The sequence below is a fragment of the Corvus cornix genome, chromosome Z, assembly GCF_000738735.6.
Source record: "Corvus cornix cornix isolate S_Up_H32 chromosome Z, ASM73873v5, whole genome shotgun sequence".
In the NCBI taxonomy this organism is placed as follows: Eukaryota; Metazoa; Chordata; class Aves; order Passeriformes; family Corvidae; genus Corvus; species Corvus cornix.
The window spans coordinates 70,975,664-70,990,087 of record NC_046357.1 but is presented as its reverse complement, the minus strand read 5'-3'; the positions used below and the strand labels follow the sequence as shown (position 1 = coordinate 70,990,087).

Genomic DNA, 14,424 nt, shown 5'->3' with positions numbered 1-14,424 from the left:
GTTCAGACATCTTTTGAGGTGCATATATTCTTGCTTTTACTCTGTAAATCGCATCCTGTGTGGAGGTTTTGGGTTACGGCCTCTATGGTCATCAAGAGCAAAAAATGTGTGGGTTGTCATTCCCATGGAATTCATCCATCATACATTACTGCTGTGGGATTTAAACAAGAATGTGAAGATCCTTGTGGCCTAAGTGATAATGAAAATGTTGGGCTTGAAAGAAGAGAAAGCTGAAAAAGAACAAAAAAATTAAGGGAGGAATATGCATTACAACAGTAGGTCAAGCTATGCCTGTGGCCTCTCTGTCCTTCTGTGGTATCATGATAAATGATCCACAGACTCTACTTGGTTTAGAATGGAGAAGTTACCAGGTAGGTGCAGCTTCCCAATGCCATGCAGCCTCTATTCTGTGCATCTCTGGCAAGGTTTGGGCAATACTTAGCTAGAATTTTAAGCAGCACTGTCTGAAGCAGAAGGTATGGTTTCTGCCATGACATGAAGATATAATATGGCTTAATGGCAGTATTGGTAGAGGATGAGGAAGGAATAAACTGAGGGTGCCACCACTGTTTGAGAGCATATTTGCAAATGTGCACAACTGAAATTGAAAGAATTGATTTTCATGCGGAGTTCAGATGGACCCTTACAACCCTTGGGATTCTTTGCCTGCTAAAATCCTGAATAATTAAAGTAGCAAACCTCTAAAGAGACCATATTCATTGACAGCCTGCTCTTCATTATTGCTTGGGGACATTGAGAGTTCTCACTGTTTGAGAGTTCTCACTGTTCATTTTCACTCTTAAGTATAATATATGAGTATATAGTTATTAAAAAAAGAAACAAATGAGCTCAGTAACCGTCATTGCACACTAGTTGAGAATGTCTTTGGAAATTTTTATTAACAACCTGACTTGTTAGTCAAAGCTTCTATTCAACCCAGTTGCATACACAGAGAAACTGCAGTGAAAGAAATTATCACCTGAAATTAAAATATCATTTTACACCCCCAGCAGACCCTCTGCAGTAGACTTCCTTATTTTTTGCCTGGAATATATGTGCAGGACTTAGAAATGCCATAGATATGAGCCTGCAAAATTACGATGTTTGAGAAGTGTGGACTGATAGAATTATGATGTAGGAGTGTGTCATGAGTGTCCACCAGTGTCATGAGTGTGACAGAATGCCCTCCCATTTTTCAGTGCTTTTTGCTTGGTAGTCTGTGATCGTATTTTTAAAGTAAAAAATCTCTCTTTTCTGCCATTTGTGAGAAAAAGTGTTTTTAATATCTCCTACCTGTGAAAATTCCAGTAGAGAAAAATGTAACGTAAATCTAATAAAACGTCCTAAACCTTCACAGTAGTGTTCAAAGATATTCAATGCATAATCTTCAACTAGTTTCACAAGTATTTTTAAATTTCAGGAATAACCTAAAGGTATTTTTCTTGTAGTGAGATGTCTGTTGATAACCACGGCTCATCAAAGCATAAGAATACAGTCACTGAAGTTTGTGTGTAAGCACATGCAGTTGTTGCAATTTAGAACAGAAGATAAATGATGAAATATGCTCAGTTAACTTGTCATTCTTTCAGTAGTACATCAAAGATTCCAAATTGTTCAGAGTTCTGACTTACAAGAAATTGCAAATATAAAATATTTGACTTGCTGTAGTAAGATATTTATGCATTAGCACCCAAATCTATTTCCTATCAATTCTGGGGGGAAAAAATGCCATAGTTAAAATCATCAACTCTCATGTTCAACTCTTTCTAAAAAGAATATTTTTCATTTCATTAACCAGGTAGTAAATGAATTCACTTTCCATCCCTTCTTACCTATAATCCTGAGCTAAGAATGCATATGTAGATACACACTTTCTGCTAAGATAAGAAAATAAAACTTACTGTACCTTGTCTAAAGTAAACATATTAAAATTTAGCTGGAGAACCAAAAATACATTCTACAAAAAAATGTGTAAAGAGCCATCTTAGAAAAATATTCATTTCCCTATTTCATTTTCTTTGCGTTTTATATTGTAAAAGCAAAAATTATTGTGGAGTTATGTCTAATAATGGATACAGTTGTGTAACAATTAAAAAGTTGTCAGAAATTTGTCTGCCTTTTTATATATTCATAAGTGTTTATAGTTCAGATTCAAATTAAAGTAAATCTAGCCATCTTTAGGTCTGCAAAGGGACCCAGTCAGCTTTGAACTTAGGCTGTAGTAATACGCAGTGCAGTTGTCACCGTGGTCTTGTTTTATTCTTCTATGTAAGCACCTTTGAATCTGAATTTTAAAAAACGTGGGTTTTTTTCTAATCCCTAGAATGTTTTTTTTCCTTCACTTTGTGTAACAAAGACTAACGTTGTTTCTAATCTGCCATATTATTCTCTTACTCCTTTCCAGCATGTGTAAGAATATAATTGCTATCCTCAAGAATCAGTGTTTAAAAGTTATCAGTGATAGGTCTTTTAGCTGTTCTGTATGGAAGGTTTTCCCATTTTGTCATTTGTATATGTGCAACTGTTGCATTGTTTGAAGCAATTTATAATTTTTTGTCAATATTTTTAGAGCAAATTTATGGGGAATTCTTGGATCTCTGTTCAGCTTTGGTTTTTTTTCATTCCCTTTCCTGTTCTCTCTCTTTTGTCGCACAGTGAACAATATTGCATTCTCAGCTTCTTCTTTTAATCCCCACCTTTTCACTGATTTATTTCTCCTTGCTATCATTCCCTGCAAGAATTATGTTACCCACATTACATATAATAACATAGATGGACCTGCTTTTCTGAGTGAGGTGTAGGGTTCTTAGTTTTGTCTTAGGGTTTGTTTTTTTTGGTTGGGGAGAGTAACTAGTTTTGGCCACCAAGTTAGTAGATCTTAAAAAGATGTTTTTCCTCATAAGCATGTGAATTGTATGTTGTCATTTGAACATTATTCTAGACATTAGATTCAATGGCCTTCTCTTTGATACTCTCTTGAATCTGCTAGTGTCTTGAATAAAGTTAGCTTTACATATTCACAGAGATTCATGGCTATGATATATTATTTTAGCAAATCGGTCATCTCTGACCTTTATGAGGTCTTCATATGTTAAAAAATTTATATTGAACCAAGATCAACAATTGTTTGCCTCCTTTCTTTTTGGAAAGTAAGTTCTGAAAATGTCACTGGGGAGTCTGTGTTTGCATTTTGTTTTTCACGGATTGAAAAAAGGTAGAATTTTACTGAATTGATATTGGATGAGTGGATAGATCAGCAAGTGCAAACACCTTGACTTAGATGAGAAAAAAAAATTAAGGTAGTTTCATGTATCAAATATTAGATACCAATATTGAATGCAATATACCGAACTTGTCTCATGCTTCACTGGGACCTCAAGTTCATTTTTGTGCTGCATGTTTTTGCTTTTTAAATATAACTTGTAGAAAGTTACTTCCCCATGGGCATTAGCTTTGGAATTGCCTTTCTCAGAGGTTGTGCTTACCTTTGAGGCTACTTATTTTGAATGAAGCAAAGCCAATTCTGAGCCTGTGTATGGAGATTCAGGTACAAATCAAGTTCTGACTTTGAAATAACAAGGGGTTTGGAGCTTCATAAAATTTGCCATTCTGTTACAGTGAAAGCTTATAAGTATTCTAGTCACGTATGAGTACTACACTGTTCCTATGAAATACTAGAAGTAGAGCAATGAAGAAGCTGAATAAATAGTTTGAGCAGAGTGCTCAATAATTTATAACATACTCAGAGCGCAAAGAAAATAGGTTTTGAAGAGTGTTTGTTTTTATGAATAAAAAACCATGCAATTTTAAGCATCTAGGAAGTCCTAGAAGTCTCAATGTTCTGTGGCAGATTGTCATGCATGTAATTAAAGAGTTCAGGACTGTAGATCAGGATAGACAGATTAGCAGAAAGTCTGTCAGACTTGCTTCAGAAATTCTTAGCAAAATCAGCTTACAGAAGGAGAGTGTTTCTCTTTAGGATAATTTGCCTTCATGTCAGGTGTATTTAATTTGAAAAACTGTTGAGTATTTCTGATATTTGAGATATTTCTTCTAGAAAACATTATAAACAGGAGTAGCATAGGTGATTCTTTTTAACTAATTTAAACATTTATTGGCAGTTAAACTTGGAATGGTTATTCCAATGTTGTCATGCACAATTTTTAAAAATTAAATACTTAAAATATGAAGCCGGTTTAACATGCACCATTGGCTTTGTTTGACATGGGTAAATAAAAGCAGGGAATATTTAATATGATTGTGTTATATTTGCACAGAACACAAAAGACATACACGAGCACAACTTCAGTATTTATTTCAGTTGGAAACTCTGCATAGACAATTTGCTTTCATTTGAACCTACTTTCTGAAGTATATAAAAATGCATTTTCCAGTCTTTGTCATATGGCAAATAGTAGCTAGTAGCTTCTTTGTCCCAGAGCAGTGCTTATTTACTGAATAGCTGAAACAAGGAAATCAAAGTAGTTAGATAAGCTGGACAAGCTTAGGTCAGATAGTGAAGCTTGAAGAGAATTTGCAAAAGGGAAGTGGCATGATCTCCCTGTGGTCAGCGTTCTTGGGTGAAGTGTTTCGAGCTTTGAGTGTTTCAGAGAGGTGAACTGAAGGAAGAAGAAGCAGGGAAACATCAGTTCCAGCATCCCTCTGTAGTTGTTAGAAAAACATTTACTTCAGTTATGGCTAAATGTATCTACAAACAGAATTATAAAGCACTGTAGGAATTTCTGAAAGGTTTAGACTAATCTATCCGTCCATTTTTTCACTCTTAACACAGCACTGCAGATCAGATACTTGTGCCAGAAGTTCATTTATGCTTCCCCTGATACTGATTTAGATGGTTACCATATATAGTAGCAATTAGAAGTTTCCAGCTATCTTCAGTTCATTTTTAAATTGCTCTATTTAGATGAAAATGCTGATTAAAATTTTTTCTGTGCTCTGAAAATTCAGATTGTTTCAAAATACTTTAATATTGCCAAACTGAAATGTGTTGGAATTTTTTTCCTTCCTCCTATGGTGCTACTCTTAAAGAGACACTGTGACGTAAGGACTAAATTTTTCAAATATGAAATTACTTTGACGGTTTGGGGATGATTTTGCAGCAGTGTTCAAAAGATAGAATAGTGATGTTTTCAAATAAAATTCCAAAACTGAGAGACTTAATATCACTGATTGCATTTTAAATTTTATAATTTTATTTCTTTAAGTAATAATATTCTGAAAGGAAGCAAGTGTTTTCCAATTTCCATTGAAATTGATGTAGTGCAGAGTTCTAACTATACTAAACTTATAAAAAACTGAGTTCTGCAGCATCACCTGTGTTATATAAATAACAAAAATTTAGTTTGAAATTAGGAGGGTGGAGCAAAAGACACTTTACAAAGACCTTTGTAGCAAACACTGAAGTATTGAGATTGTGAGTGAAGCTGCCTGCTGGGAGAGGATGAACAGTATATAGGTATCTTGAACTTTTTCTAAAACCATGTACAAATAGTTGAATTTCATTTTCTCTTGAATATTTTCTTACCATTCCCCTTCTTTTTTCCTAATAGCTTATTCTTTTGGGCACTTCTGGATGCTTGATTTGGCCATTTGGAAGAAACATTTATTTCCTGTAATTGAAAACTAGTGCATGATCTGGAATGGTACTTACTCAATGCAAGTACATTTGTAGGTAGTCTTGATGAAAGAGCTACTGTTCTTATTTTTCTTTTCTGTGTACAATGAAGACTTCCCTTTTCTGTCGCTATTTTTAAAGGTACAACTGTTGTATACTGATTCAGATTTTTAAATCCAAAAGTATTTATTGGGATGCACAGAGCTGGAGTAACTAAGAATTTGTAGATGCCATGATGATGAGCATTATGAGAACCCAGTGAAATTGTGTTAGCAACTATTTCACTTGAATAACACATACATTAGTTTACAGATCTACATTGTGAACATACTGAAAACAAATTTTAGCAAATTCTACTATCAGTAATGGTGAAAAGCAAACTGATTATTATCCCTTAATAGTGAGAGGTGGTGTGACGGAAATAGCTAGCATCTGAAAAACTGAACTGGTAGTTTTTACTCTGTCAAGTTTCCCTGTCAAGTTTACTCTGTCAAGTTTCCCACTCTGCTCATTGTCCTTTATTCTGTTCAAATGTACTACTTTTTCAGTTTGGAATCTGGCTATTGATGGGAGGAAAAACTCTCAGAAGTTACCACTTGTCACCAGATCCATAGCTACTCTGCTCTCATTCTTACCTGAAACATACACTGTTGGAGGATATTTTTTTAGAATGTTCTGCTTACTTGCTTTGGAGTTAGATCCATCTTCTAGCTACAGCTATTATTGCTATAAACCATAAGAAAAAGAAACTTGCTTAAAAAGGAACAAAGATTGAACTCCCAGATGACCAACTATAATTGAGTAACTATCAACACAACTGGGTCATTAAATTGAAATGTCAAACACATCAGCTAATGATGATACAGTACACTGACAAATGAATCATCTATTTTTACTTGCCTTCTAGCATATCCAATTTTAAGCAGAATTGCTGTCTGTATTGGTATATCAAGTTCACCTGATGACTTTTATTACAAGGATTTCTGGCAGCTGCATTATTAGTGGCTAAAATCATTGCTTTTCATAAATCTTTCATTTTTCTAACTTTGATCAAAATATAAATTTGTTTGAAACAAAACTACTTTTTCTGCTAGTGTAAACATGATACTGTTTCATTTCCCAGATACTAGTTCATAGAGATCTACATTTTCTAATACAGCAGTTTTCATCCACCAAAGTTATTTTTCTGTATTAGGATTGCTACATATGCAGTACTGAGGTGTTCAAGTTTGAGCAAATTTGAGTAGTATTTTCACAGTATAGCAGTTTTACTGTGCACAGTAAGATTAAAATGTGTTCTGTCTTCTGGTATTTTTTACACACCAGAAAAATCGTATTTATATGTAGTAATTTGCAGGGTTTCAGTTGCTAACGATTAAACTGTTTCACAATTTGTACAGATAAACACAAGGACTGCTCTGGTGTAACTTTACATCTGACACACCAAAAGTGAGTATTTTTAAAATTGCTTACCTATATTTTATTTCATTGGAACATAAAGTGTGGATTCCTTTGAAACCATATGAAATAAAAATAATACATACTTCACAATATTAAGAATTTCGAAGTCGTGTCATCTGTTGGCAAAAATTTTCATTTCTGCTAAGAAACTGGACATAGCTGTGCTATGAGTACCGAGTTAATCCAGTTTAAGAGCTTCATATTTAGAAGTCTGGGATGAGAACAGCAATTACACAGATGATAGCTTTGTCCTATTTCCCATACTTTGCAGAGAATGCTTTAGAAAAGGTAGCGAAAAAGGGAGGGAGAGGGGAACTGCTGTGAAACAGCTTCTTTTTCAGTACATCTGTTTCAGATGTAATCCCATGTTTAGAAATTAGTGGTGCCAAATGGTATTGCATATTGAGTCACTTGCAGTTGTGTTTTACAGACTTGTTTACCAGAGCTTGGGTTTTGCATTGCAGGCAGCCTTTGATTGCTGGAATGTATCTTATGATGTCTGTGAACACGGTCATACCACCAGGCGAGAAAGGTGAGTCATCATTTTACTAAGTGATTGTATAATTTCAGCATCTGATCTATATTTATTGCTTATTGTGTAAGAAAATTTGGCAGAGGCTTGATGATATGTAGATGGACAAACTAATTATTTGATTGATTGAACAAATGATGGAAAAAATAGTTACGTTGAAGATTGTATCCTATTTCCCTATGACTACATCAGTAAAGGCAATCAATGCTGTATAAACACAATATTGTACAACTAATAATGACTATTTCTTTAATTTATTTTCATCTTAATATTTTACAAAAAATGCCCTACCTATTTTCTAATTCCTCCTCTCCCCTCTAAAAAGCCATAAACTGTTTTGCACTCTGCTTCATCTGTATTTGTCATTCATGAGATTTGTGATCTATTAAGACTTCAGTTTTACAAAATTAATTTCTACCGGTAAGGAGCTGCTATTTAAGAATTTTATTCCTGTGTTCCTAGTAGGTTAAAAGGTCAAAATGCTGGAAAAAAATGGTAATAGGAAGTTTCTGAACAGTTTTTATTCAGAATCCTGAATTCTATGTGAAACTCAGCTTGGAACTCCCAATATCCTTTATTCCAGTTAGCATAGACTGTTCTGTTTAAGGAAGTTGAACACTGACTTTACTCTGCTATACCAAAATTTTAAAGTAGATAACCAAGAACACCATTTGTCCCATTCACAGCTAGCTGCCTAAATAGGATGAGGTGGTTGACTGCTCAGCTCACTCCAATTGTTTAGTGAATTCAGCAACTTGAAACATTCTTAAATTTGAATTGAAATGAAAAGTATTTTGCTCTCCAACATGAAAACATACCAAATTAAACCCCCACTGCCTCCAAGCATATTAGATCAGTGTAGGAATTTAATTTTACAACTGGGAGGGTGAGCGAAAAGGGCAAACAGTTCTGTGGTTGCTGATAACTGCGTTCTTATGTTCAGTCAAATTTACAGCCCTTAAGTGGAGCGTGAAATTTGTTAAAACAGGAAATGTGGAGATATCTCTCAGAAAGGCATTGGGATTTTTCTGTAGGCTCTTCCTTAGGTGCTAACACAAGTACTACCCTGTAAACTTTGTTCAGCACTTCTCTGACAAAGTCTCTCGTCTAACCCTAAATTAGGTCTGGGCCTTTATAATCAAGACTTTATTGTAAATTGTATCAGTTTAAAATTATACCAGTTTATTTTAATTTTCCCCTGAGTAGACCATTTACCATAGTTGTGTTTATGTTAAGCATCCCTCAACATAGTCTGTAAGTAAATGTATTACTGTATTTTGTTAAATAGCAGTATTGTTTATCAGAAGAAGTTCTTCTGGCTTTCAGCCAGAAAGATTTTATATGTATGGCAGCTGAGTAAGTAATTTTCAAGTAACCTGCACTATATTTTATTAGTTTTTCTTTGCAGATGTCTTGAGATGGACACTGCAGAAGTATAAGATATTATCTATTATCTTTTGAAATCATCTGTTGTCCAGTATAGGTATACTTTTTGTAAACCATGCTGAATGAAGTACAGTAATTCAGCTTTTCTCTGTTTGATAAATGATCTGTTTGTCATTGTTTATTGTCATTGTTTATTTTCACAGTGGTTGATGCAGACATTGCCTGCCATTACAAAAGGTCTCCAATGCACCTTTTTGCCTACAGAGTTCATACACACAGACTAGGTAAGAGTAATATAGGAATATCAAATACTTAACAGAAAAATGTTGGCACTGCAATGTATTTTTTTAAGTACATCTCACTTCTCATGCATATTGATATCTTATAGGTAAAGTAGTGAGTGGCTACAGAGTAAGAAACGGTCAATGGACATTGATTGGTAGACAGAGCCCGCAACTACCACAGGTTGGTTGGATTCTTTCTTTTAGTTCAGAATGTAAATTTTAATTATCTTTGTTTCAAACTGAGAAGCTGAATTGGAAATCACATGTCCACAGATTTACGTCATGGTATTTCCACTGGTTATGTGCTGTTGTGCTCCTGGAAGTGAATATTGCTAAGTATTACCACAGTTAGATTATGATGCAAAAGTCATTTCAGAGATATAGCACTGTCTTTCTCATCAGTGTCTATTGACACAGAGAATATGAAGCACTTTCACTGATTGTAGTGAATCATCCTTTCTTTCAGGCATTCTATCCCGTGGAATATCCAGTAGATGTTAGCTATAATGATATCCTAGCAGCCAGATGTGTGTTCACTGGGGAAGGCAGAACTACAGAGACACATATAGGGTAAATTTTATTTATTTGCTCCATTTCCTAACTGTTTTTTCTGGGGTATTTGTTATATGTAGAAATGTTTTTGTTTCATGTCTTCTTCCAAGGTAATTCTAAGAAACAATTTCTATCAGAATGTTTTGTTACGCTGTCTGGTCTCCTTAAGATTTAACTCTACACAATGTTCATTGATGTTACTTACATGAATATTCACTTTGCTGAAGTGTTCAGAACACTTCTGAAGTGAAGCTAGGCTGCCAAACAACTTACTCAGATATTGGGCTGATCTGTTCCTACAGAAGGATTCAGAATATCAATTGTAGAAAATATATTTTTTAGTATATTGACATTATTAACTGTTTAAAGTGAAATAATAAGGCTTCACAATTGTCTCTGTTATTTCAGAAAGAAAATTTATAGAAGCTTATAAAATTCTGATATTTTGACCTGTGGCAAAATCTAGCCTTAAAAAATCTGGACTAATACTGCAATTACCTTTTTTCAGTGTAAAAATATACAGGCTTTTATAAAAAACAATCAAACCAGAAATGACTATAATAATAAATAGGAAAATCTGAACTGTGTTAGTCACTGATGCTATTCAGCTGCAGGTGACAGACACAGCCCTGTAAGATCAAGAGGACAAATATAGCTATAAAAATAGATATAATATTCATACTCTTTTAGCTGGCTCTGGTTCTCTGAACTGTAATTTAATGCATATGTGGAGATACAAAGATGACCTGTGGAAATCTCATCGTTCTGGGAGTGTGTGCTGCAGCATTCCAAGGAAAGAGATTTTTATGCACTGAGTACCCTAAGATTGCATCTCAGTAGAGGGGTAAGGATTCAACATGGATTTATCACCTTCCACTGGGCAGTTAAAATAGTGATGAGTAACAGCTGGAAAATATTTTTCGTTTCAATTCAAATTGAATTTTGAGTTGAGAAGAAGTTTTTACAAATATCATGACATTAAAAACATAAAACTTTAATTCAACTGCTGACCTTTATTCAGAAGTTCAAAAAGTTTGTCATGTTTCTTTAACTTTCCCCAAAGTAGTTTCTATTGGTTGAATAATCCTTACAGTTTAAGAAACAGTCTTAGGACAATTATGGTATTTTCTTTCAATGTACAAGTGTGCTTTCAGTGGGGAAACTCTCAGTCCTTTTCATTACAGTATTATTATTATGATAATATGGTGTTATAATTATGATAATTATTTTACTCTTTTTATTCAGTTATTATTATTTATTTGCACTATAATATATGAATGTGCATTGTATTAATCTTGCCATATTGTTTATTAGTATTGTCATTATTATTTTTAGTATTACTATTATTTATTTATTACTATATAGTATTATTATATTTTATCACAAGTTTTGCTTTGCTTTTGGGGAGGGCAGGAGTGGGGGCAGTGAGCAACAGTACTTAACTGCCACCTGAAATTAAATCACCACAAATACTTAAACTCAGTAGTGTGTCAGGTGAACCACAGCTTGTATAGTTTCCACATCCCGTTTTCTACTGGAGTCTTAAAGAGGAAGCAATTTCAGTGATGGATATTGGAGGTCCAACAGTGAAGTTAATGCTTTCTAAAAGCTTAAGCAGAACTTGCCCAGTCAGAGTCTCATTTTTGTGGTCTCCAAAGGATGCTAAAACTTCCAGCTCATGGAAAAATAACCAGTTCCCCTTTTGAAACAGTCTCTTCTCCCATGTTTCCCTCTCTCCCCTCTGGCTTGTGTCATTGTTGTTTCTATGGTGAATAAATGAATGCTGCAGAATGCTGCTGGAAAAGTCAGCACTGATGTCTTTTGCAAACAGCTAATAGACCACCTCTGTATTTTTTTAATGAGTGTAGGCTCACTGTTTAATTGTGAAAGATAATTAAAAAATCTTGGTGTAAACCCCTGTATTTTATGAACATTTCTTTTAAAGTCCTAGCTTATTCATTGTCAGGATTGTAGCTCTAAACAGAAGATAGTAACCTAGAGGAAGGTTCCTCTTCTAGAGGAAGAAACAGACCACAGTTGTAAAGAGGCCATATATACTCTGCTTTACAAAGTAATATTTTTCAGAAGAGAAACTTTCTTGTGCCAGCTGTTTTTTCTGTTGAAGACAAGATTATGTAGCAGTACAGAAGAGCCACTTCTGTTTCAAGTACATGCACAACATTTATCAAAGAGCTGAATTTTGCTGGTGTTTTATCATTCCCCTTGCACTCATGTTTTTGTTACAGAAGCTTACAAACAAGTTATTCTCAAGATAACAGTGCTATGTTCTCTTTAAGACATACTTAGGGTATCTAGATATGTAATGAAAATAGTTTTGCAGTATTAGAACCCATGTGATTGGGCAATAAATGAATGCACTTGATGGGGAAAGGGGGAAGATTTGTCATAAAAAATAGCCGCTGAATGAAACATGTATGTTATTTGCAACAATTTCAAATTACATTTGTCCAAGATTTGCAGAGAAGTAAGTGAATAGTAATGTAATGAATGATATAGCTCTGTCATATTTCATCAGAACATGTGCACAGTTGATAACACAATGAGAACTGTGTGGAGTATGCTGGAGAAAAGAGAAGGCAGAGCAGTTTAAATAGGTGATGCAGTTTTCTATAAAAACAAAACCAAATTGCTAGGAATTTCTGAGGTATGTGGGGATTTTGTGCACACTCATTTTCTCCAGTATAAACCAAAAGAAATTTCTGATACTCACTGCAATGCAGGTATTGCTTGTTTTAGTTTGGGACATGTAAATATTTGATTGCAGTGTTCTAGTATCCTGTTAAACAAGTTGGATGAATTAAATGAGCTACCCAGTTCATTATTTTCTAAGTGCCACATCTTTTCTGTATTGTGTAGGGGTACTGCCAATGATGAAATGTGCAACTTTTACATTATGTACTATATGGAAGCCAAGCATGCTGTCTCATATATGACCTGCACACAGAACGCAAACCCTGAAATGTTCAGAAATATTCCAAACGAGGCAAATATTCCTATTCCAGTCAAGTCTGATGTGCTGAAGATGATGCACGGACATCATGAAGGTGAAATATACTTGTAATCCATTTTATTCATGTTATGCTCACTGATGTATTTCTCTGTGTTGTTTTGATATACAAAATTTTCCTGAAGAGGTAATACAGTTCTGCGTAAAATTCAAATTGCTAATTAATGAACCATCATGGGATTCCACTGTTGGTTTTGGTGGAAGTGTCTGCCATAGTATTTTGTCTGTTTCTTTCTCATGTTGTCTTCCAATTTCTAACACATTTTTACAGCTATGTGACCTGTGTGGCCTAAGGATTGGTGTCTTTTTCTATGCCAAACTTGATATTAACAGTTTCTTAATGTTTACCTTATCTTCTGTCTATTTCCTACAAAATTGTATCGTAACATTTCCCTAGTTTTCTAGATCCCACTGCCTTGTTATGGAAGGTATCAAATGTTTACATTGAACAGTAGTAGGCATATAAGTTGCAGCCGCAGTATTATCCAGAAGTAATCTTACTGTATATCTGTGTATTATTTCTATGTACATTTTTTATTTCTATGTTTATTTTTACTTCTATCTTCTAATACAAATCTTAATTTTTTTATTCCAGTTGTTTAGTGCTGCATTGTTTGGTACAACTACTATTTGTGTATAAAAATACTAAATGTTCCTTTCCGAAGGGTGTTTTTCCACAGTAGGGAGATACTCAATTCCATTCACATGCAAAGGCTAACATCATATCCTAAATCCATTTTTCAGAAACCAAGGATAGCGATACAAGTTATTTGCTGCAGCAGGCCAAAAAAGAAGAGGCGGAGATTTTGGATCAGGGTATGTACTTGTTTATTTCTATGTCAAGTAAAGGACTCACTAATGTAAAATACTGATAAATTATATCCTGGTTTTTAATGAGTTATGAAGTTTTTAATCTGTTTATCTTTAATTGATGCAATTTGCAATGTTCTCTAAAGCTATTAGGGTTGCATGCTATATAACAAATAATAAAAAGAATTAGTTTACCACTGATCTCTAGCCTTTTGGGTAAAATTTATTAGTGCATTTTAATCTTATAAGGTTTTCCTGTTCTTTGTTTAATTAGCTAACAAAGGTTTTGATTTATTTGTATGTGCATGTATTCTCTATCTAACTATTTGGTATTAACTCTTCATTGATTTCTCAGTTTGTATTACTATGTGTATATTACGAATAATGTTCTTATGCCTCAATATTTGCTGTGCATGCAGCAAGTTGAGTGCAGCTGTTTAATCTTGTATTTTTTTTCACTGTATTTGTGTATATGTGCACATATGCATTAGAACTCAGACAGGAATGTGTGTAGTACTTCGCTGGAGAAGAAAAATCTATGACTGCTATAAAGATTTTAGAAATACTCAGAATATTACTTACGTTTCAGAAATATCTTAGACTCTACTTTAAAGTTTGTGTGAGTCATATACTGTTTGATAAATATTGCCTCAGTATCAGGATTTTTCTAGAGACTAAGGGGAAGACCTCATCAGCTACAGTTTCATACATTTTTCATTGAAGAATGTTGAGGTTC

At 34.1% G+C, this 14,424-nt stretch overlaps 1 protein-coding gene across 17 annotated transcripts in view; it reads left to right on the top strand.

Moving 5' to 3' along the window:
• Positions 1-14,424, top strand: part of PAM (peptidylglycine alpha-amidating monooxygenase) — a 123,989-nt gene that overhangs the window by 73,761 nt on the left and 35,804 nt on the right. For all 17 annotated transcript variants that reach the window (XM_039566552.1, XM_039566560.1, XM_039566558.1 and 14 more), the window contains 7 exons: positions 7,036-7,084; positions 7,561-7,628; positions 9,218-9,298; positions 9,403-9,479; positions 9,765-9,868; positions 12,728-12,915; positions 13,623-13,694. In XM_039566552.1, the coding sequence (XP_039422486.1) occupies positions 7,036-7,084; positions 7,561-7,628; positions 9,218-9,298; positions 9,403-9,479; positions 9,765-9,868; positions 12,728-12,915; positions 13,623-13,694 (639 nt within the window). The remainder of the gene's footprint in view (positions 1-7,035; positions 7,085-7,560; positions 7,629-9,217; positions 9,299-9,402; positions 9,480-9,764; positions 9,869-12,727; positions 12,916-13,622; positions 13,695-14,424) is intronic.